A 23,113-nucleotide genomic window follows, 5' to 3' on the forward strand; every position below is an offset into this window, starting at 1 on the left:
ATAGCATACAAGTGTTTAATGTTTGGGTGATGGTTTCTGAGATGGGAAGAAAAAGGCAATTTATACCTAAAGTATTATTGAATGTAAAACCCAATCAAGTTTCAGACTTTCATTCCATGTCTTGACCTCTTTGAGGCCCCTTTACCAGACGTTTGGTATTTTTCTAGGCAGTGAGTGACTACCACATGCAGATCAAGAACATTTCTAGAGCCATTCTGAATGAATATCACAGTATGTTTGGAAAACAAGTAGTCAAGACTGGGAATGATATAGATAGTGAAACCCTGGAGGAGCAGAAGTGCCAGCTCAGCTATGAACTTAATTGCTCTGGAAAATACTTTGCTTTCAAAGAACAACTCAAGGTAAATATTAATTTATTAAACCATGGATTTTTATGACGCATCTTCTCTGTATATGTAGTTATCATTTCTTTTCCAGTTATGTTCAGCTATGCTCTACCTTTCTTGCTACTGGTGCAAAGACCTATGTTCTCTATGATAGAATGTCTAGAAACATTCTTCCACTCCTATATAGTCTTGGTATGGTTCAGTATCCATACTGAGTGTAACCTTGTAATAAACTAATTCCTCACTTGAAGTTAGGCCAGATTTGGGGCCAGATTTCGTGTTGCGCTAGCAGGCAGAAACTCTGTACCTGGTGTTGATTCCATGACAATTTTCTCTGTTTCCTATTGCAAACCTTTTCCTAGCCCATAGAATCACTAAGATTTGAGAAATATTTACTTATATAATTTCCCAAATAATAATGGCTAACATTTATTGAGTATTTGTTGCATACAGACAAATTTTTAAATACTTCATATTTTACTAATTTAATCCTCACAACAACTATAAGAGAAAGGTACTCCTCATTTTATAGATAGAGAATTGCAGTATTTAGTTGGTTAAATATTTGCCCAAGATTACAGAGCTAGCAAAGGTCAAAGATGGGATGTACATTCAGGCAATCTGGCTCCAGACTCAACATTCTTATTTGCTACACTGCAGTGCCTCTCTATGTACATTTACTATGTGCCCTAAACTGTACCAAACAGATACAAAGAAAGTATGTGGAAATAATAAAGTGAAAAACAACTGCTACCCATGGAGACAAGAGGCTATTCTCAAGTGGCATAGGCACATCTCAGTTTGATTCCTGGTGCTACTATTACTAGCTGGATGACCTTCTTCACCTGTTATTTCTCTTTGGCCTCTCAATCATCTTTTGAAGTAAGATAGGAATACCAGAAGTACATATCCATTTAACAAATGAGGAAACCGAAATACCAAGTGTAAAATAATTTATGAGGTTGTACAGTGGCAGGATTAGAACCAGGATTCCATTGTTCAGTCTCTCAAATAAGGCCTTTCTCCTTTTCTCCCTTGAACATGTTGCCACCATGAGAAACATAATGCATAAACATAATGCTAAGGTTTTCTTTGGCTTTATGACTCTCTTTGCAAAGTGTGAATCCTGTATTGACCATATTGATGATGATGACAGTGTCAAGAAAAGAATGATGTCATGAAGACATACTTTAATGTCATGCAAAGTATGTTGATTGGGGGAAAATCAGAGAGCCAGCAGTCTAGCAGTCACCAAGGAAAATCAGTTCACCTTCTGGATTTCTGATGAGCCTTAGATCAGAAGCTCATGGGAGGTCTGTGCTGTTAGCATGCTGCTGAACTGTGTTATCAGATGGTGATACGTGTCTCTTGCAGCATGCTGTGGTAAAGATTGTGAGAGAGAAGTACTTGAAGACAACATCATTTGAAAGCCAAGAGGAGCTGCAGAAATTTATCAGTGAGCTATATGTTTTCTTGGTGGATCAGATGCATGTGGCCTTAAACCAGGTAGGTGCTTCAGAACTAAGCATTCTTCCTTTTCTCCATAGGTCATCAGGGTCTCCTCTAAATAATTCCTTTCTTCTTGCTTCTTTTCTTCCTTAACTCCACAGACATTTATTGGGGTAGCTGCACTGTGCTAGGCACTGTAAACACAAAGATGAATGAGAAACTGCCTACGTTATAAGACTAATTTGGGGAAAATTAAGGGGGTATCCTCTTTCATGCAATCTCAAAAACGACAGAATGATCTCTGTTTGCTTCCAAGGCAAACCATTCAGTATCACAGTAACCCAAGTCTATGCCCCGACCAGTAACACTAAAGAAGCTGACGTTGAACAGTTCTATGAAGACCTACAAGACCTTCTAGAACTAACACCAAAAAAGATGTCCTTTTCATTATAGGGGACTGGAATGCAAAAGTAGGAAGTCAAGAAACACCTGGCGTAACAGGCAAATTTGGCCTTGGAGTACAGAATGAAGCAGGGCAAAGGCTAATAGAGTTCTGCCAAGAGAATGCACTGGTCATAGCAACCACCCTCTTCCAAAAACACAAGAGAAGATTCTACACATGGACATCGCCAGATGGTCAACACCGAAATCAGACTGATTATATTCTTTGCAGCCAAAGAGGGAGAAGCTCTATACATTCAGCAAAAACAAGACCGGGAGAAGACTGTGGCTCAGATCATGAACTGCTTATTGCCAAATTCAGACTTAAATTGAAGAAAGTGGGGAAAACCACGAGACCATTCAGGTATGACCTAAATCAAATCCCTTATGACTATACAGTGAAAGTGAGAAATAGATTTAAGGGACTAGATCTGATAGACAGAGTGCCTGATGAACTGTGGATGGAGGTTCGTGACATTGTACAGGAGACAGAGATCAAGACCATCCCCAAGAAAAAGAAAGCAAAAAAGCAAAATGGCTGTCTGAGGAGGCCTAACAAATAGCTGAGGAAAGAAGAGAAGCCAAAAGCAAAGGAGAAAAGGAAAGATATACCCATTTGAATGCAGAGTTCCAAAGACTAGCAAGGAGAGATAAGAAAGCCTTCCTCAGTGATCAGTGCAAAGAAATAGAGGAAAACAACAGATTGGGAAAGACTAGAGATCTCTTCAAGAAAATTAGAGATACCAAGGGAACATTTCATGCAAAGATGGGCTCGATAAAGGACAGAAATGGTATGGACCAAACAGAAGCAGAGGATATTAAGAAGAGGTGGCAAGAATACACAGAAGAACTGTACAAAAAAGATCTTCACGACCCAGATAATCACGATGGTGTGATCACTCACCTAGAGCCAGACATCCTGGAATGTGAAGTCAAGTGGGCCTTAGAAAGCATCATTACGAACAAAGCTAGTGGAGGTGATGGAATTCCAGTCGAGCTATTTCAAATCCTGAAAGATGATGCTATGAAAGAGCTGCACTCAATATCTCAGCAAATTTGGAAAACTCAGCAGTGGCCATGGGACTGCAAAAGGTCAGTTTTCATTCTAATCCCAAAGAAAGTCAATGACAAAGAATGCTCAAACTACCGCACAATTGCACTCATCTCAATGGCACCTCACTCCAGTACTCTTGCCTGGAAAATCCCGTGGACGGAGGAGCCTGGTAGGCTACAGTCCATGGGGTCGCTAAGAGTCGGACACGACTGAGCGACTTCACTTTCACTTTTCCCTTTCATGCACTGGAGAAAGAAATGGCAACCCACTCCAGTATTCTTGCCTGGAGAATCCTAGGGACGGCGGAGCCTGGTGAGCTGCCGTCTCTGGGGTCGCACAGAGTCGGACACGACTGAAGCGACTTAGCATAGCATAGCATAGCACATGCTAGTAAAGTAATGCTCAAAATTCTCCAAGCCAGGCTTCAACAATACGTGAACTGTGAACTTCCAGATGTTCAAGCTGGTTTTAGAAAAGGCAGAGGAACCAGAGATCAAATTGCCAACATCTGCTAGATCATCGAAAAAGCGAAAAAGCAAGAAAGTTCCAGAAAAACATCTATTTCTGCTTTACTGACTATGCCAAAGCCTTTGACTATGTGGATCACAATAAACTGTGGAAAATTCTGAAGGAGATGGGAATGCCAGACCACCGGACCTGCCTCTTGAAAAATCTGTATGCAGGTCAGGAAGCAACAGTTAGAACTGGACATGGAAAAACAGACTGGTTCCAAATAGGAAAAGAAGTACATCAAGGCTGTATATTGTCACCCTGCTTATTTAACTTATATGCAGAGTACATCATGAGAAACACTGGGCTGGATGAAGCATAAGCTGGAATCAAGATTGCTGGGAGAAATATCAATAACCTCAGATATGCAGATGACACCACCCTTATGGCAGAAAGTGAAGAATTAAAGAGCCTCCTGATGAAAGTGAAAGAGGAGAGTGAAAAAGTTGGCTTAAAGCTCAACGTTCGGAAAACTAAGATCATGGCATCTGGTCCCATCACTTCATGGGAAATAGGTGGGGAAACAGTGGAAACAGTGGCTGACTTTATTTTTGGGGCCTCCAAAATCACTGCAGATGGTGATTGCAGCCATGAAATTAAAAGACGCTTACTCCTTGGAAGGAAAGTTATGACCAACCTAGACAGCATATTAAAAAGCAGAGACATTACTTTGTCAACAAAGGTCCGTCTAGTTTTGTTTTTTTTTTTTTATAAATTTATTTATTTTAGTTGGGGGCTAATTACTTTACAATATTGTAATAGTTTTTGCCATACATTGACATGAATCAGCCATGGGTTTACATGTGTTCCCCTTCCTGGACCCCCCACCCACCTCCCTCCCCATCCCATCCCTCTGGGTCTTCCCATTGCCCCGGCCCTGAGCCCTTGTCTCATGCATCAAACGTGGAATGGTGTTCTGTTTCACATATGATAATATACATGTTTCAATGCTATTCTCCCAGAACGTCCCACCTTCACCTTCTCCCTCAGAGTCCATAAAATTGTTCTATGCATCTGTGTCTCTTATTCTGTCTCGCATATAGGGTTATCGTTGCCATCTTTCAAATTGCATATATATGCATTAGTATACTGTATTGTTGTTTTTCTTTCTGGCTTACTTCACTCTGTATAATGGGCTCCAGTTTCATCCATCTCAGTAGAACCGATTCAAATGTATTTTTTTTAATGGCTGAGTAATATTCCATTGTGTATATGTACCACAGCTTCCTTATCCATTCGTCTGCTGATGGACATCTAGGTTGCTTCCATGTCCTGGCTATTGTAAACAGTGCTGCGATGAACATTGGGTTACATGCGTCTCTTTCAATTCTGGTTTCCTTGGTGTATATGCCCAGCAGTGGGATTGCTGGGTCATATGGCAGTTCTACTCCCAGTTTTTTAAGGAATCTCCACACTGTTCTCCATAGTGGCTGTACTAGTTTGCATTGCCACCAACAGTGTAAGAGGGTTCCCTTTTCTCCACACCCTCTCCAGCATTTATTGCTTGTAGACTTTTGGATAGCAGCCATTCTGACTGGTGTGAAATGATACCTCATTGTGGTTTTGATTTGCATTTCTCTAATAATGAGTGATGTTGAGCATCTTTTCATGTGTTTGTTAGCCATCTGTATTTCTTCTTTGGAGAAATGTCTGTTTAGTTCTTTGGCCCATTTTTTGATTGGGTCGTTTATTTTTCTGGAATTCAGCTGCAGAAGTTGCTTGTATATTTTTGAGATTAATTGTTTGTCAGTTGCTTCGTTTGCTATTATTTTCTCCCATTCTGAAGGCTGTCTTTTCACCTTGCTTATAGTTTCCTTTGTTGTGCAAAAGCTTTTAATTTTAATTAGGTCCCATTTGTTTATTTTTGCTTTTATTTCCAATATTCTGGGAGGTGGGTCATGGAGGATCCTGCTGTGATTTATGTCGGAGAGTGTTTTGCCTATGTTTTCCTCTAGGAGTTTTATAGTTTCTGGTCTTACGTTTAGATCTTTAATCCATTTTGAGTTTATTTTTGTGTATGGTGTTAGGAAGTGTTCTAGTTTCATTCTTTTACAAGTGGTTGACCAGTTTTCCCAGCACCACTTGTTAAAGAGATTGTCTTTTGTCCATTGTATATTCTTGCCTCCTTTGTCGAAGATAAGGTGTCTATATGTGCGTGGGTTTATCTCTGGGCTTTCTATTTTGTTCCATCGATCTATATTTCTATCTTTGTGCCAGTACCATACTGTCTTGATGACTGTGGCTTTGTAGTAGAGCCTGAAGTCAGGCAGGTTGATTCCTCCAGTTCCATTCTTCTTCCTCAAGATTGCTTTGGCTATTCGAGGTTTCTTATATTTCCATACAAATTGTGAGATGATTTGTTCTAGTTCTGTGAAAAATACCATTGGTAGCTTGATAGGGATTGCATTGAATCTATAGATTGCTTTGGGTAGTATACTCATTTTCACTATATTAATTCTTCCGATCCATCAACACGGTATATTTCTCCATCTTGTGTCCTCTTTGATTTCTTTCACCAGTGTTTTATAGTTTACTATATATAAGTCTTTTGTTTCTTTAGGTAGATATATTCCTAAGTATTTTATTCTTTTTGTTGCAATGGTGAATGGTATTGTTTACTTAATTTCTCTTTCTGTTTTCTCATTATTGGAGTATAGGAATGCAAGGGATTTCTGTGTGTTAATTTTATATCCTGCAACTTTACTATATTCATTGATTAACTCTAGTAATTTTCTAGTAGAGTCTTTAGGGTTTTCTATGTAGAGGATCATGTCATCTGCAAATAGTGAGAGTTTTACTTCTTCTTTTCCTATCTGTATTCCTTTTATTTCTTTTTCAGCTCTGATTGCTGTGGCCAAAACTTCCAAAACTATGTTGAATAGTAGTGGTGAAAGTGGGCATCCTTGCCTTGTTCCTGACTTTAGGGGAAATGCTTTCAATTTTTCACCATTGAGGATAATGTTTGCTGTGGGTTTGTCATATATAGCTTTTATTATGTTGAGATATGTTCCTTCTATTCCTGCTTTCTGGAGGGTTTTTATCATAAATGGATGCTGAATTTTGTCAAAGGCTTTTTCTGCATCTATTGAGATAACCATATGGTTTTTTTCTTTCAATTTGTTAATGTGGTGTATTACATTGATTGATTTGCGGATGTTAAAAAAACCTTGCATTCCTGGGATAAAGCCCACCTGGTCATGATGTATGATCTTTTTAATATGATGTTGGATTCTGTTTGCTAGAATTTTATTAAGGATTTTTGCATCTATGTTCATCAGTGATATTGGCCTGTAGTTTTCCTTTTTTGTGACATCTTTGTCTGGTTTTGGAATTAGGGTGATGGTGGCCTCATAGAATGAGTTTGGAAGTTTACCATCTTCTGCAATTTTCTGGAAGAGTTTGAGTAGGATAGGTGTTAGCTCTTCTCTAAATTTTTGGTAGAATTCCGCTGTGAAGCCGTCTGGTCCTGGGCTTTTGTTTGCTGGAAGATTTCTGATTACAGTTTTGATTTCCGTGCTTGTGATGGGTCTGTTAAGATCTTCTATTTCTTCCTGGTTCAGTTTTGGAAAGTTATACTTTTCTAAGAATTTGTCCATTTCTTCCAAGTTGTCCATTTTATTGGCATATAGCTGTTGGTAGTAGTCTCTTATGATCCTTTGTATTTCTGTGGAGTCTGTTGTGATCTCTCCATTTTCATTTCTAATTTTGTTGATCTGATTCTTCTCCCTTTGTTTCTTGATGAGTCTGGCTAATGGCTTGTCAATTTTGTCTGTTGTGATCTCTCCATTTTCATTTCTAATTTTGTTGATCTGATTCTTCTCCCTTTGTTTCTTGATGAGCCTGGCTAATGGCTTGTCAATTTTGTTTATCTTCTCGAAAAACCAGCTTTTAGTTTTGTTGATTTTTGCTATGGTCTCTTTTGTTTCTTTTGCATTTATTTCTGCCCTAATTTTTAAGATTTCTTTCCTTCTACTGACCCTGGGGTTCTTCATTTCTTCCTTCTCTAGTTGCTTTAGGTGTAGAGTTAGTTGATTTATTTGATTTTTTTCTTGTTTCTTGAGGTACCCCTGTATTGCTATGAACCTTCCCCTTAGTATTGCTTTCACAGTGTCCCATAGGTTTGGGGTTGTTGTGTTTTCATTTTCATTCGTTTCTATGCATAATTTGATTTCTTTTTTGATTTCTTTGGTGATTTGTTGGTTATTCAGAAGCGTGTTGTTTAGCCTCCATATGTTGGAATTTTTAATAGTTTTTTTTCCTGTAGTTGAGGTCTAATCTTACTGCATTGTGGTCAGAGAAGATGGCTGGGATGATTTCAATATTTTTGAATTTACCAAGGCTAGATTTATGACCCAGGATGTGATCTATCCTGGAGAAAGTTCCATGTGCACTTGAGAAAAAGGTAAAATTGATTGTTTTGGGTGGAAAGTCCTGTAAATATCAATTAAATCTAATTTGTCTATTGTATCATTTAAAGTTTGTGTTTCCTTGTTAATTTTCTGTTTAGTTGATCTATCCATATGCGTGAGTGGAGTATTAAAGTCTCCCACTATTATTGTGTTATTGTTAATTTCCCCTTTCATACTTGTTAGTATTTGCCTTATATATTGTGGTGCTCCTATGTTGGGTGCATATATATTTATGATTGTTACGTCTTCTTCTTGGATTGATCCTTTGATCTTTATGTAGTGTCCTTCTTTGTCCCTTTTCACATCCTTTATTTTAAAGTCTATTTTATCTGAAATGAGTATTGCGACTCCTGCTTTCTTTTGGTCTCCGTTTGCATGAAATATGTTTTTCCATCCCTTCACTTTCAGCCTGTGTGTGTCCCTAGTTTTGAGGTGGGTCTCTTGTAGACAGCATATATAGGGGTCTTGTTTTTGTATCCATTCAGCAAGCCTTTGTCTTTTGGTTGGGGCATTCAACCCATTTACATTTAAGGTAATTATTGATAAGTATGATCCCGTTGCCATTTACTTCGTTGTTTTGAGTTCGTGTTGAAATATCCTTTCTGTGTTTCCTGTTTAGAGAAGATCCTTTAGCATTTGTTGGAGAGCTGGTTGGTGGTGCTGAATTCCCTCAGCTCTTGCTTGTCTGTAAAGCTTCTGAATTCTCCTTCATATCTGAATGAGATCCTTGCTGGGTACAGTAATCTGGGTTGTAGATTATTCTCTTTCATTACTTTAAGTATGTCCTGCCATTCCCTTCTAGCCTGAAGGGTTTCTATTGAAAGATCAGCTGTTATCCTTATGGGGATCCCCTTGTGTGTTATTTGTTGTTTTTCCCTTGCTGCTTTTAATATTTGTTCTTTGTGTTTGATCTTTGTTAATTTGATTAATATGTGTCCTGGGGTGTTTCGCCTTGGGTTTATCCTGTTTGGAACTCTCTGGGTTTCTTGGACTTCTGTGACTATTTCTTTCCTCATTTTAGGGAAATTTTCAACTATTATCTCCTCGAGTATTTTTTCATGGCCTTTCCTTTTATCTTCTTCTTCTGGGACTCCTATGATTCGAATGTTGGGGCGTTTCATATTGTCCCAGAGGTCCCTGAGGTTTTCCTCATTTCTTTTGATTCTTTTTTCTTTTTTCCTCTCTGCTTCGTTTATTTCCATCATTCTATCTTCTACCTCACTTATCCTATCTTCTGCCTCCGTTATTCTACTGTTGGTTCCCTCCAGAGTGTCTTTTATCTCCTTTATTTCATTATTCATTCTATATTGACTCCTTTTTATTTCTTCTAAGTCCTTGATAAACATTTCTTGCATCTTCTCAATCCTTGTCTCCAGGCTATTTATCTGTAACTCCATTTTGCTTTCAAGATTTTGGATCATTTTTATTATCATTATTCTAAATTCTTTTTCAGATAGATTCCCTATCTCCTCCTCTTTTGTTTGGTTTTGTGGGCATTTCTCATTTTCCTTTACTTGCTGAGTATTTCTCTGCCTTTTCATCTTGTTTAGATTGCTGTGTTAGGCGTGGCCCTTCTGGTAGTATGAAGTTCCTCTTTATTGTGGAGGTTCCTCACTGTGGTTGGGGTTGGACAGATGGCTTGTCCAGGCTTCCTGGTTGGGGGAGCTTGTGTCGGTGTTCTGGTGGGTGGAGCTGGATTTCTGCTCTCTAGAGTGCAATGGAGTGACCAGTATTAATTTTGAGATGTCTATGGATTTGGTGTGCCTCTGGGCAGCCTGTATATTGATGCTCAGGGCTATGTTCCTGCGTTGCTGGAGAATTTGCGTGGTATGTCTAGCTCTGGAACTTATTGGCTCTTGGGTGGAGCTTGATTTCAGTGTATATGTGGAGGCTATTGGATGGTCTCTTATTAATTAATGTTTCCCCTGGCTTTCAGTCTTATTCTTGCAGTAGCTTCAAGACTTCTCCTTCCATACAGCATCAATAATAAAACTTTTAGGTTAATGGTGAAAAGATTCTCCACCGTGAGGGATACCCAGAAAGGTTCACTGAGTTACATGGAGAGATGAGGTGGAGGGGGGGGGGTTGAGGTGACCAGGAGGGGAAGAGGGGAATTCAAATGTGGAGAGAGCAATCTAGCCAGTAAGCACTTCCCTCTGTGCTTTCCACAGTTTGGAACCCTCAGAGTGGTTCACAGAGATACATAGAGAGTGGGGAGGAAGGTAATAGAGGTGAGCATGAGTAGATAGGGGGGAATCAGGAGGGGAGAGAGAGATCTGGGCAGTATTCTGTTCCCAAAGTGTTCTCTGGTACCCAGAACACCCTCAGAGATTCACAGAATTGGGTTGAGAAGAGAAGGAGGAGGGTGGGAGATAGAGGTTCCCTGGGGGAGAAGAAAGAGCATCAATAGGGGGAGAGAGTAATCAGGCCAGTGATCACACTCCTGAGTAAAACTGGGTCCTAAAGATTGGGTTCTTAAATGTACAAAATTGGTATCAAATATGTAAAACAAAGATTAAAAATCTAGAGTAGAGGTTAGACTCTTATAAAACTTACAATATAAAAAAAAAAGGAAAAAAGGAAACAGTGTAAAAAGAAAAAAAACCAGTAAAACAGTAAAACAGTAAAAAAAGTGAAACAGGAGAAAAACAGTAAAAAAAGAAAACACAAAAGGTATAAGATATATGTATGCAGTTTGCTTCAAAAATAGGGTTTTTTTTTTTTTGCAAGTTAATAGTGGGTTATGAAAATGAAAGTTAAAGGTGTAATAGAGGACTCTTGTGAAGATAATGCGCTGTCTTTGTGGAAGCCTGACGTCCTCTGCCAGCCTTCAGAAGTAGTTTTGTGAAGTTTGCTCAGCGTTCAGATGTTCTTTCGATAAATTTGTGGAGGAGAGAGTGGTCTCCCCGTCCTATTCCTCTGCCATCTTAGCCCCGCCTAGGTCCGTCTAGTTAAGGCTATGGTTTTTCCAGTAGTCATGTATGGATGTGAGAGTTGAGCTATAAAGAAAGCTGAGCGCCACAGAATTGATGCTTTTGAACTGTGGTGTTGGAGAAGACTCTTGAGAGTCCCTTGGACTGCAAGGAGATCCAACCAGTCCATCCTAAAGGAGATCAGTCCTGGGTGTTCATTGGAAGGACTGATATTGAGGCTGAAACTCCAATACTTTGGCCACCTCATGCGAAAAGCTGACTCATTGGAAAAGACCCTGATGCTGGGAAAGACTGAGGGCAAGAGGAGAAGGGGACGACAGGGGATGAGATGGCTGGATGGCATCACTGACTCGATGGACATGGGTTTGGGTCTACTCTGGGAGATGGTGATGAACAGGGAGGCCTGGCGTCCTGTGGTTCATGGGGTCACAAAGAGTCGGACACGACTGAGCAACTGAACTGAACTGAACTGAACTGATCCCAGTTATATCTTCATAAAGCTGGGGAGAAAAAAGAAAGTCTGAAAAGTTTTTATTGCATTTGGCAATAAAGAAGCTGTTGTTAACCTTTACATAGCGGTTTTATTGGTCTAATGAAGTAGATCCAAATTATAGTGAATTGAGGAGTAAATGAGTGATTAGAAAGCAGATGGGATAAACATTCAAGAAGTTGGAAGATAAAGGGAAGAAGTGGGAAAGTAGTAGCTAGAAATTAGAGATTTTCTTTTTAAGATGGAAACGTCTTTAGAATGTCCTCAGCTTTAGGAAAAGGAGTCAGTAGATTGGGAGAAGTTGATAGTTGAGGGGAAAGAGGGGACAATCAGTGGCAAACTTGGGATATACAAATGGAAAAGGATCAAGAATTAGATGTAAGGATTAGCCTCTAAACAGAGAAGGATATGATACCTCTTCCTCTGAAGTTGAAAGGAAAGACATACAATGGATGCAGTTTAGGGGCTTCCATTCTTAACCAATGGTGGTTAAGTGGTTAAGAATCTGCCTTGCAATGCAAGGGATGCTGGTTTGATCCCTGATCTGGGGAGATTCCACATGCTGTGGACCAACTAAGCCTGTGCACCACAGCTACTGAGCCCACGCTCTAGAGCCCGAGAGCCAGAACTACTGAGCCCATCCACTGCAGCTACTGAAGGCCCATGTGCCTAGAGCCCGTGCTCTGCAACAAGAGAAGCCACCAATGAGAAGCTCACATACCCCGCAATAAAGAGTAGCCCCCGCTCTCTGCAACTAGAGAAAGCCCACAGGCACCAACAAAGACCCACCACAGCCAAAAAATTGAATAAATCTTAAAAAAAAAGTTTGGTCGTGGGATTCAAAAGTTGAAGGATTTTTTTTTTTTGCCTAATAATTTCTGTTTCCTCTGTGAAGTAACGTCTTTACTGAAAGTGAAGGGAGTAAGTGTTGAATGTACAGTTTGAAGAGAAGAAAATTTAGATACTGCCTAGCATAATGGAAAATGTTGCTGGACAAGAACAAATACATAGATTGTTGAGAGTATTAAAGTCTTCAGCTAAGACCGTATGCAGTTTTCTTCAGGATCAATTAGCAGCTTCTGCCTAAGATGGAAGAAGTCAGATTGTAGGATTGTTTTGATTTGGGAGTTTTCTGAGCAAGTGCAGGAAAAGGACAAGGATGCCCAGGACTTGAGTGTGCTGGTGAGAGAGCAGTATGAGTAGATAAAAATGAGGTCCAGGCTTATCCATTTGGGAAATTACAGGTGTATTGGAAGTCAGAGAGCAGTTTTAAGGGGACTAAATGACAAGAAGACAGACGGCTTGTAATCTGGGTATGGGGAGTGGATATTAGAGTTAAAATATTTCTGGTTTGGGCATAGGAGTGTGTTGCTATAGGCATTTGGAGGTCAAAATTAGAAAGAACTGAGTACAGAGTCATTAACAATGATCAGAAGCTCTCTTTGGCCCATCTCAAACTTAGCTTCACTCTTCACATTCCTTAGTAACTCTCCTTGTTAAAGTCAGTGATATAAGTTTTATTTCTGGTTAAGAAGTTGGGGGAGGGGTCTTCCCTGTCCCCAGCCTCTGGCCCAAGAGATTGCTTATTATACCAGACCTCCTTTCCTATCTAGGTGTAGAGGATATGTTATTTTTCCTTCTACCTTTTTGGCTATGTCTAAAATGTCTCCTTGGTAGAATCTGTCTATATATCCCACTGAAAATATAGATGTAGCTGCCAAAGATTTGTTTTCTCGATGCTTGAAGATTCTAGCTAGTTCTTGCCAACCTTTTCATGTCATGACACCTAAAAAATGATAATATTTCTGTACACTAGAGAAAAGGGAAGAAGCTATTTGAGGTTAGAAGTGACTTAGGGATGCTGACTGCCCAGCCTTGAGGAGAGCAGTTCTGCTCTAAATAATTTTTACTCACTTCCATGAGCTCAGACTGTTGGTGTTCAGATACCTGGGATTCTATTTCACCCTTGATATTTATCTGTTGGTTCATACTCACTCTGTTACTGTACTGGCAGACTGTGAGAAACCTCAATATCATTTTAGACATCATAACTAAAGTCTCATATCTGGTTTATTCTTATAAAACTTCTCTGCTTATAATTGCTTCATTTCGTCTGCCTGTCATCTTGATGCTGACAAGACCATGCCAGATGATGTCCAAGGCACCCCTCCAACCATTTATACTAGCAGTGAACAGCTTCGACTCTTTGCATTTGAAGCAGAAGTCAATGAAAACTATGAAATGGCAACAGTGTACTATGAAGAGGTAATTAAACATCTTTCTGGTGGTTGTTGCTACTGCTAATTGTATAATATGGGTATAATAAATAGTAGTGTTTGATTGTTTAAAATCCAACCTTGTTGGTGAAAAGACAGACACATAGATCAATAAAACAGAGTCCAAAAATAGGTCCACAGAAACAGAGCCATTATATTTTTGACAAAGTTGTTTGCAAATTTAAAAATTCAATGTGGAAAGGATAGGCTTTTCAAAAAATTGTGTTAGAACAGTTGGTTATCCCTATGCAGCAAATGAACCTCGAGAGGCAAATATAAAGATGGCAGAGTAAGAGGCCATGGAGGTCACCTCCCTGCCTTAAGCACATTAAAAATACATCTACATGTGGAACAATTCTCACTGGAAACTGACAGAAGGACTCATGTACAACCAAGGCTGTAAGAAAGATACATGCATAATTTAGTTGAAAGGGAAGAAAAGTGTTTTGGTTGGGACCTGTGTCCCTAGGAGGGGACTCAGAGGAAAAGGAAGGGTGCACTGGTGTATATTCACACTGAGGGGTAAGTGGGTCAAGCCACAGACTGGGTGTCCCAGTCCTGGATTACTGTGTAGAGAAGACAAGGCCCCTTTGCTGGTTGGAGACTGACTGCTGGGACAGATAGAAAGGCTGGAGAAGCCTGGACTCTATTTATGAGTAATGCAAGTGTCCTGGTTTGCCCCTGAGGCAGGGCAGAGAGAGATCTGCCCTACAGGCTGGCCCATTTCCTACAGTCGCCTCACCATGCACCTGGGCCCAAGCCAAGCCAATGCTCCAGCCCCACTCAGACCACAGCACAGCATTGGATCTGGGGGGACCACAACCAGGTAAAGAAAATTCCAACCTGGGTTGCATCTGAGAAGAGCCACAGATGGCTACATAAGCAGCCATAGTTATAGCTAAATGCACATGGACCCAACTTGCTTCAGCACACCCTGCTTCTGGTGCAAATGTTCCAGTGTGGGGAGAGGGAAAAACACACTTAATGGGAACATAGTCAGCTGGAGGAAAACTGTCACATCAAGTTGTGAAATTGTTGCCCTGTGTTTTCTTCTGAGAATTTTATAGTTTTATAAAATTATAGGTATTACATTTTATAGGTATTACATTTAGGTCTTTGATCCATTTGAATTATTTTTTGTGTATGGTGTTAAGTGAGGGTTCAACTTCATTCTCTGAATGTGGATATTCAGTTTTCCTAGCATAGTTTACTTAAGAGGTTGTCCTTTCCCTACCGAATGGTCTTGACACTTTTGTCAAAAGTCATTTGACCATATATATTAAGATTTATTTCTGGGCTCTCCGTTCTATTCCCTTGGTTTATATGTCTGTCTTTATACCAGTGTCAGACTGATTACTGTAACTTTGTAAGTTCTGAAATCAGGAAGTGTGAGTTTTCTAGTTTTGTTATTTTTAAAGATTGTTTTGGATATTCAGGATCCTTAAGATTCCATATGAATTTTGGAATGGGCTTTTATGTTTCTGCAAAAAAAATATCATTGGGATTTTGATAGTCATTGCATTGAATCTATATATTGCTTTTCACAGTATTAAGTCTTCTAATCTAATCTGTGAACATGCAATGTGTTTCCATTTGTTATCTCTCTTCTTTAATTTCTTTCAGCAATGTTTTATAGTTTTCACTCATTACAAATTGCTTTTATTATTACATATTTGTTGATAAGCTGTTATTTGCCTCCTCAAGACTGTGACAGAAGTGATTATATGTAAATCTTCCAAATGAAACATAAAATGAATCTTTTGGTTCCCAAGTAATGGGTTGAACATATGGTGACCAGAACACTGATACTAGGAAGCAATGAGTTGAGGATTCATTTTTTTTTGAGGATTCATTTTTTACATTATTTCAACAAATATTTATTGACCACATAATATAATCCAGACAAGTGACTGTTCTGGGTATTCAGAATTCAGTGGTAAGCAAAAAAGAAGTCATATTTCTACTTTCATAGAGCTTATAGTATTTTTGAAGTGCTTGCTCTGTGATGTTATGTGCATGAAGGATGTAACATAGTGTCACAGTAACCTTGGTCCTCCTGATGTTTCATGTGGCAGAGGTTAGTTCGTGAGCCCCAGAACCTGGAACACTGGCTGGACTATGGTGCCTTCTGCCTCCTAACTGAAGACAATATCAAAGCACAGGAGTGTTTTCGAAAAGCCCTTTCCCTGAACCAGAATCATATCCAGAGGTATGGTTGGAAGGGAGATGAGGAATGAGTAGGAGCAGATAAGCTTCTATATGAATTTGCCTTGGTTCCTGTGACATGGGGCCATGTTGTCAATCATGTTGGTGGTCTCTTCTCAGCTTGTTGCTGTGTGGTGTCCTGGCTGTCCTGATGGAGAACTATGAGCAGGCAGAAGTTTTCTTTGAAGATGCTACTTGCTTGGAACCAACCAATGTTGTAGCCTGGACTTTACTTGGTTTGATATTTTCCTATGATACAAATGTATCTTCTTTCAATTAGAAGATATTTCCTTTCTCTTTCCATTCTTTAATGGCTCATCATGCAATTCTTAAACTTTGGTAGAAGTGTGGGAAATTTAAATGAAATGTTGTCATTCTTCAGTATTTGATAGTGGGAAATTAGTCACATTTGTTTCAACGTCCTTGTTTTTTTCCAGGCTTGCACTATGAAATTCAAAATAATGATATTCGAATGGAAATGGCATTTCATGAAGCCTTCAAACAGCTTCAGGCACGAGTTCTTCAGGCACAAGTCACGAAGCAGAAGAGCACTGGTACTGTAGAATATGTTGAAGAAGGAGGGAAAGCAGAATCTAGCTTAGGTCCTTGGGGAATTACCAGTGGTTCTTCTACAGCAGCCCTCAAAGTGGAAGCCCCAACAGGTAGGACCAGGGAGATGGTGTGTGGCTATTGGAAAAATTATTGGCCTCATGAGTAGGACCTGGCACATAGTAGGTACTCAGTAAATAGTTGTTAAGTGAATGAGAAGGTGGAGTTTTGAGTTGTTCCAGGGCTACCAGGCAACAGTCCTTCTAAATGTTTCCTCATTCATGTGACTGAAAGTTGGAAATTTCTACTGTTGTTGCTTGTCAGTTTTTTGAGACTTAAAACTTTTTGAGAATTTAACATCTCTATGTATCCCTAAAAGGGGTATCATTTTAGCAGAGTAAGTTTCATTCTTTTCCCCCTCACTCTCTTCCCCAGGATCTAAAGTCTCGGTCTTGTGATTATAAAATTTTTAAATTTATTTATACACTTTTTTTTCCTGTTCTTCATTGACATTCTCCTTTCCTCCACTTTAGAAAATCATTCTAATGTATTTAAGTTGTGTATTTTTATGTGTTTCTTACATATGTTATTTTGTTTATAAGTTATTACACTTATTAACACAAAACTGTTATTTTGTGTACATATATTTTCAACAGTTTAGGGTATAATGGATATATCATAAACTGCACATATTTAGCATGTACAGTTTGATAAGTTTTGGCATACAAACAAATCCATGGAAACATCACCACAGTCAATATAAGGAACATATCTGAAAACTCCAAAACTTTCTTTGTGCCCATTTGTAATTTCTTTCTCCCATCCAAGTACTCACCAGGTCCGATCCTGCTTAGCTTCCAAGATCAGACGAGATCTGGTGCATTCAGGGTGGCATGGCTGTAGACTGTAATCTCTTTCTTTTGCCCCTGTTTCCATATAACCACCAATCAGCTTCCTATTACTATAGATGAGTTTGCATATTTTAGAATTTTATTTATTTATTTATGGCTGCCCTGGGTCTGCATTACTGTGTGCAGGCTTTCTCTAGTAACAGTTGAGCCACATCAAGGTTGGGCCCTCAGGGTTCACCAGCAGGGTGCTCAGGTTCACCTGGGTCTGGGCAGGTGATCCCAGCAGGGCAGGGCTGCCCAGTTTGGGTGTGGAGTCCGTCAGCTCTTCAGCTGTGCCAGCCTGCGTGAAAATCTCCTGCAGCTTGTGGATTGTGAGCTGCCGGATTTCCCGCATGGACAGCATCAGGTTGTGCTCACGCTCCAGCATCTGGCGCACCTCCACGCCCATGAGTGAGTCGAGGCCAAGGTCTGAAAGCGAGCTGCCCAGGTTGACGGTGGCCAAGTCACAGATGCCCAGGATGTGAGCCATAGCCTTCACCAGATTCTGCTGGCTGCCGCCATCGCCACGGGATGCGGCCTTCTCCGCCAACACAAAGCTGCTCAGGACGGGGTGGGGCTGGTTCAGGAAGGTCTGGCACCTCCAGGCAAGAGGTGCTGCGCTGGGGCAGTGTCCCGCCGATGACTGTTCCATTAGTGCCCTTCAACTCCATGACGAGGCCCACGTCAGCAACTGCACCCCACCGCACGGCGAGGCCTGGGAGGCCGTCGTGCCGACGCTTCTCACATATGTGCTCCATGGTGGAGTTGGCGAACCCGTAGTTGGTCTGGCCAGCATTGCCACGCCTGCAGCTCCCCGAGGAGAAGACCACGAAGTAGTCCAGCTCTGGGCATGCCTCCCGGGTCACCCTGTCCAAGTTCAGGGTGCCATTGTACTTGGGCTTGTTGACGTCCTGGAAGAACTCAGGGGTCTGGTTTTCCAGCATGGCATCTCTCAGGACCATGGCCAGGTTGAAGATGCCTCCTATGGGCCCAAGTGAGTGGCCTCAGTGATAAGGCTCCGGGTACCATCCAGTGAGCTGACGTCACTGGTGGACACCAGGACCTGCACACCCTGGCATCTCCACTCACGGATCTGCCTGGCTTGGTAGCCTGTGCGGATCCCAGAGCGGGAGGTCAGCACCAGCTTCTGGGCCCCTCGTGCCACGAGCCAGTGGCCCAGCTCTAGGCCAAAGCCACCCAGGCCCCCAGTGATGATGTAGCTCTTGTGAGCTGGGCAGAAGGTCTTGCACAAGGCCGCCATCTGGGTGGGTTTGGTCCCATGCAGCACCGCCTTCTGCTCTTCCTCACGTACCTGAATGACCACTTTGCCAATGTGTTTGCCCTGAGCCATATAGCGGAAGGCGTCCTCCACCTGGGTCCTGGGGAACACTGTGCGTTTGAGGGGCTGCACCACACCCTCCCTGTTGCCCGCCTTCAGCAGCATCAACACTTCCTGCCACATGGTGCTGTTTTCTTCAAAGAGTGCATCCAGTAGGATCCCGTGGAAAGTTATGTTCTTCAGGAAGATGGCCATGCCCAGGGGGTGGTTGTTGGAAAGGTCAAATTTGCCAATTTCCAGGAATCGACCATGCTGGGCCAGGCACCACACGCTGGCCTGCAGCTTCTCTTCCGCCAGGGAGTTGAGGACCAGGTCAACACCCTTCCTAGCTGTGTGCCACAGGACATGCTGCTCGAAGGATGTATCCCGGGAGTTGGCAAAGCTGTGTCTGACTCTTTGCAACCCCATGGAATGCTGCATGACAGGCTTCCTTGTCTTTCACCATCTCCCAGAATTTGCTCAGACTCATGTCCATTTAGTCAGTGATGCCATCCAACCATCTCATCCTCTGTCGCCCCTGCTACTAGGAAAGATTGGGGGCAAGAGGAGAAAGAGGATGAGATGGATAAATACTTAGAAGTTGAATAGCTGGGACTGTTCAACTTAGAAGTTGAATATCTGCGTTATCTAGCAGTATGTTTTTTATTTTCTAATATTTGAGAATTTTTCCAGATATATTTGTTTCTTATTTCTAATTTAACTTAATAATGGTTAGAAAATGTACTTTATATGATTTGAATCCTTTTAAATTTATTTTACCTAGTTTTATGGTCTAGTGTTTAATCTGACTTGATCCATGTACACTTGAAAAGAGTGTATATTCTGCTGTTGTTGAGTGGAGTGTTCTATAAAGTGAGTTTAATTAGTTGATTGTGTTGTTCAGCTCCACAAATGCTTCGTAGTTTTGTGCCTTTGAAGTTTTGTTTAAACAGTTCTTCCTACCTCAAGTCACATTTTCTTTGATTAACTTTATAATATTAGTTTTACATTTACATGTTTAATCTATCCAGATTCCATCTTTGAGTATGATGCTAGGTGGGAACTAGTTTCATTTTTCTCCATGTAGAGAGATAATTTTCTCAAAACCATCTGTAAAGCAATCATCTTTTATCATTTGATTTAAGGTGCATATATCTCTGAGCTCTATGTTCTGTCTCATTTGTCTGATCTTAAAACAACATCACACTCTTTATTGCTGTGGTGTTATACTCTGCCTTGGTTTCTGGCATATGAGGTTTTCCCATTTACTTGCCTTTTGTATACCTGACTTACCTGTTCATGAATCTTTATTCACCTATATGAATTTTATAGTGAGTTTATCAAGTACGTTAAAAATCCAGTTGGAGATTTTATTTCGACTGTATTGAATTTATAGATTAATTTAGGGGTAATAGACATCTGTGCTTCTGTGCTTGGTCGCTCAGTCATGTCCAACTGTTTACGACCCCATGGACTGTAGCCTGCTAGGTTCTTGCCTGGAAAATCTGGGAATTCTCCAGGCAAGAATACTAGAGAGGGGTTGCCATGCCCTCCTCCAGGGGATCTTCCCAACCCAGGAATCAAACCCAGGTCTCAAGCATTGCAGGCGGATTCTTTACCATCTGAACCAACAGGGGACCCCAGTAGACATCTGCATATTATTAATTATTAATCATTCTATCCAAGTGTGTGGAGAATCTCTCCATTTACTCAGGTCATCTTCTGGGTTCTTTATTAAAGTTTTTAACATTTTTTTCCCAATGAGGCCCTGTTTAAGTAATTCATAGTTGTTTTATTGATTCCATTGCCCTCATAATAGTATCTTATTTTAATTATGTTTTCTAGTTGGTTATTGCTGGTATTTTTTAATGTATGCTATTGATTTTCTACATTTTAGATTTTAGTGTATACTATTGTTTTTTAGATTTGACTTTATATGATAATCTAATTTGACTCATTTTTTTAAAATAAGGGAGCTTAGTTTATTAATTTGTTTATTTTCGGCTGTGCTGGGTCTTCGTTACTATGCGGGCTTTTCTCTAGTTGCAGAGTGAGGGCTACTCTCTAGTTGAGGAGTGCAGAGTTCTCGTTACAGTGGCTTCTTTTATTGCGGAGCACAGGCTCTAGGGCATGCAGGCTTCAGTAGTTGTGGCACTTGGGCTCTAGAGCAGAGGCTCAATAGTTGTGGTGCACAGGCTTAGTTGCTCCTTGGCATGTGGGATCCTCCTGGACCAGAGATCAAACCTGTGTCTCCTGCACTGGCAGGAGGATTCTCCACCACTGAGGCACCAAGGAAGCCCATAATTTGACTCTTATTGATTCAAGTAGATTATTACTTCTATTGTTTTCTCCAGAATATGATTATTATATCATCTGCCAATAAAGATAGTGTTACCTTTTCTTCCCAATTCTCATACTGCTCACCTCTTTTTATTATTGATAGTAATATGTTGTATATTAGTTGTAGTGTTCAGCCTTGTCTTCTTTTCCTAAGGGGAGTGAGTTTAAAGTTTGTCTATTAAATCTAAAATATGGTTTAAGATTTTTCTTAAAAAGAAACCCTTTACAGAATTAAGAAAAGTCTCTTCTGTTCCTAAGTTCCAAAGAGTTTTTTTTCATTAATAAGTGTTGATCTTTTTCAGATTCTTTTTCTGCATCAATTGAAAAAATAAATTATTTTCTCCTTTTATCTATTAGTATAGTGAATAACACTGATAGATTTCTTTTATATTGAACAATCCTCACAATAATTGAATAAATACTACTTGATCATAATGTATTAATTTTTAATATACCTTTTGATTTGAATAGCTAACTCTTTATTTTGGATCTTTGTATCTGTGTTCATAAATGAAAGAGCCTATAATTTTTTTTTGTCTAGTTTTATAATCCAGATTATTAGGTACCTTTTGTTCTTTTGCTTTTAGTCTTTAATCTATTTGTATTCTATATTTATTAGTGTTATTCATGGCATTTTCTACTTTTTTTGGATTTTCTACTTTTTAGAGTTCATCAGTTTCATCTAGGTTTAAAAAATTCATTAGAAGGACATGTTTTTTCATATTAATATATTATTTTTGTACAGAGTTTATTTTTTAGAGCAGTTTAAGTTTCTAAGGTTATGTCTTGTTCTTTTATTGATAACATATTCATCTGTCTCTTCATTTTTCCCAATTCTCTGTTTATTTCTGTGTGTTAGATAGGTCGGTTGGCTACATTTCCCAGTCTTGAAGAAGTGCCTTATATAGGAGATGTCCAATGGGGTCCAGCAGGGCACTCTTCTCTGGTCACCAGAAGTATACATTCTAGAAGTATCCCTCTTCTCTTGTGGCAAGGTGAACTTTGTGGGCATGTTGGTAAGCAGGACCGGCCCCTGGCCCGATTGTCCGTGAGGCTGTGCCTCATGTGGTGACTGAGGGCCCACTGGGTGGCACAATATCTTCCTGTGTAGTTGGTTGTGCATCCCCGAGGGACTCAAGACTGGTGCCAGTCCACTGGTGGGCAAGTCCATGTCCCCATACAGCTGTTCGTGAGCTCCAGGGGGGGCTCATGGCTTGTGCCAACCCACTGGTGAGTGGGGTCGGTTCCCAGTGGTAATAGTCTAAAGGGAAGATTCTAAAATGTCATTTGCTAGTACCAATGTTATTATGATAAAATGCTTCAAAAATGGCTATTTCACCAGTGTCTGCATCCCTAGAGGGAGTACCAGTTGGCTTCTGCCACTCCAGAAAGTTCTCCAAGATCAGCAAGTGGGTCTGACCCAGGCTCCTTTCAAATTAATGCCTCCGCACTGAGACTTGGAGCATGTGAGATTTTGTGGACACCCTTTGAGTGGAGTATCTATTTCCTATAGTCCTTTGGCTCTCCTTATCCTAAGCCCCACTAGTTTTCAAAGCCAGATGTTCTGGGGGCTTGTCTTCCTGATGCAGAATCCCTAGGTTGAGAAGGCTCATGTAGGGCTCAAACCCCTTGCTCCTCAGGGAGGACCTCTATGATGGTGATATTCCTCTTGTTTGTGGGTCACCAAGCTGAGAGTGTGGATCCTGACTATACCGTGTCCCCATCCCTCCTATCATCTCATTGTGGTTCCTTTTTTAAGTCTTTAGTGTGGAAAACATTTTCTTCTAGTCTCTGTCATTTTCATAGATCAAGATAGCTGTTCTATAAGCAATTGTAAATTTGGTGCGTCCATGGGAGGCGGTGAATTCAGGGTCTTCCTACTCTGCTATTTTGGCCACCGCC

General features: G+C 40.5%; 1 protein-coding gene and 1 pseudogene across 16 annotated transcripts in view; one reads left to right on the forward strand and one right to left on the reverse strand.

The window, feature by feature from the left end:
- The window catches only part of CFAP70 (cilia and flagella associated protein 70), a 93,970-nt gene that overhangs the window by 42,659 nt on the left and 28,198 nt on the right, over positions 1-23,113 (forward strand). For all 16 annotated transcript variants that reach the window (XM_081565852.1, XM_081565860.1, XM_081565911.1 and 13 more), the window contains 6 exons: positions 168-362; positions 1,722-1,853; positions 13,773-13,898; positions 15,985-16,118; positions 16,235-16,350; positions 16,552-16,776. In XM_081565852.1, the coding sequence (XP_081421978.1) occupies positions 168-362; positions 1,722-1,853; positions 13,773-13,898; positions 15,985-16,118; positions 16,235-16,350; positions 16,552-16,776 (928 nt within the window). The remainder of the gene's footprint in view (positions 1-167; positions 363-1,721; positions 1,854-13,772; positions 13,899-15,984; positions 16,119-16,234; positions 16,351-16,551; positions 16,777-23,113) is intronic.
- LOC145538246 (fatty acid synthase pseudogene) lies at positions 17,708-19,300 on the reverse strand (annotated as a pseudogene).

This window comes from Giraffa tippelskirchi, chromosome 2, assembly GCF_054371585.1.
Source record: "Giraffa tippelskirchi isolate mGirTip1 chromosome 2, T2T-mGirTip1v1.2.pri, whole genome shotgun sequence".
NCBI lineage: Eukaryota > Metazoa > Chordata > Mammalia > Artiodactyla > Giraffidae > Giraffa > Giraffa tippelskirchi.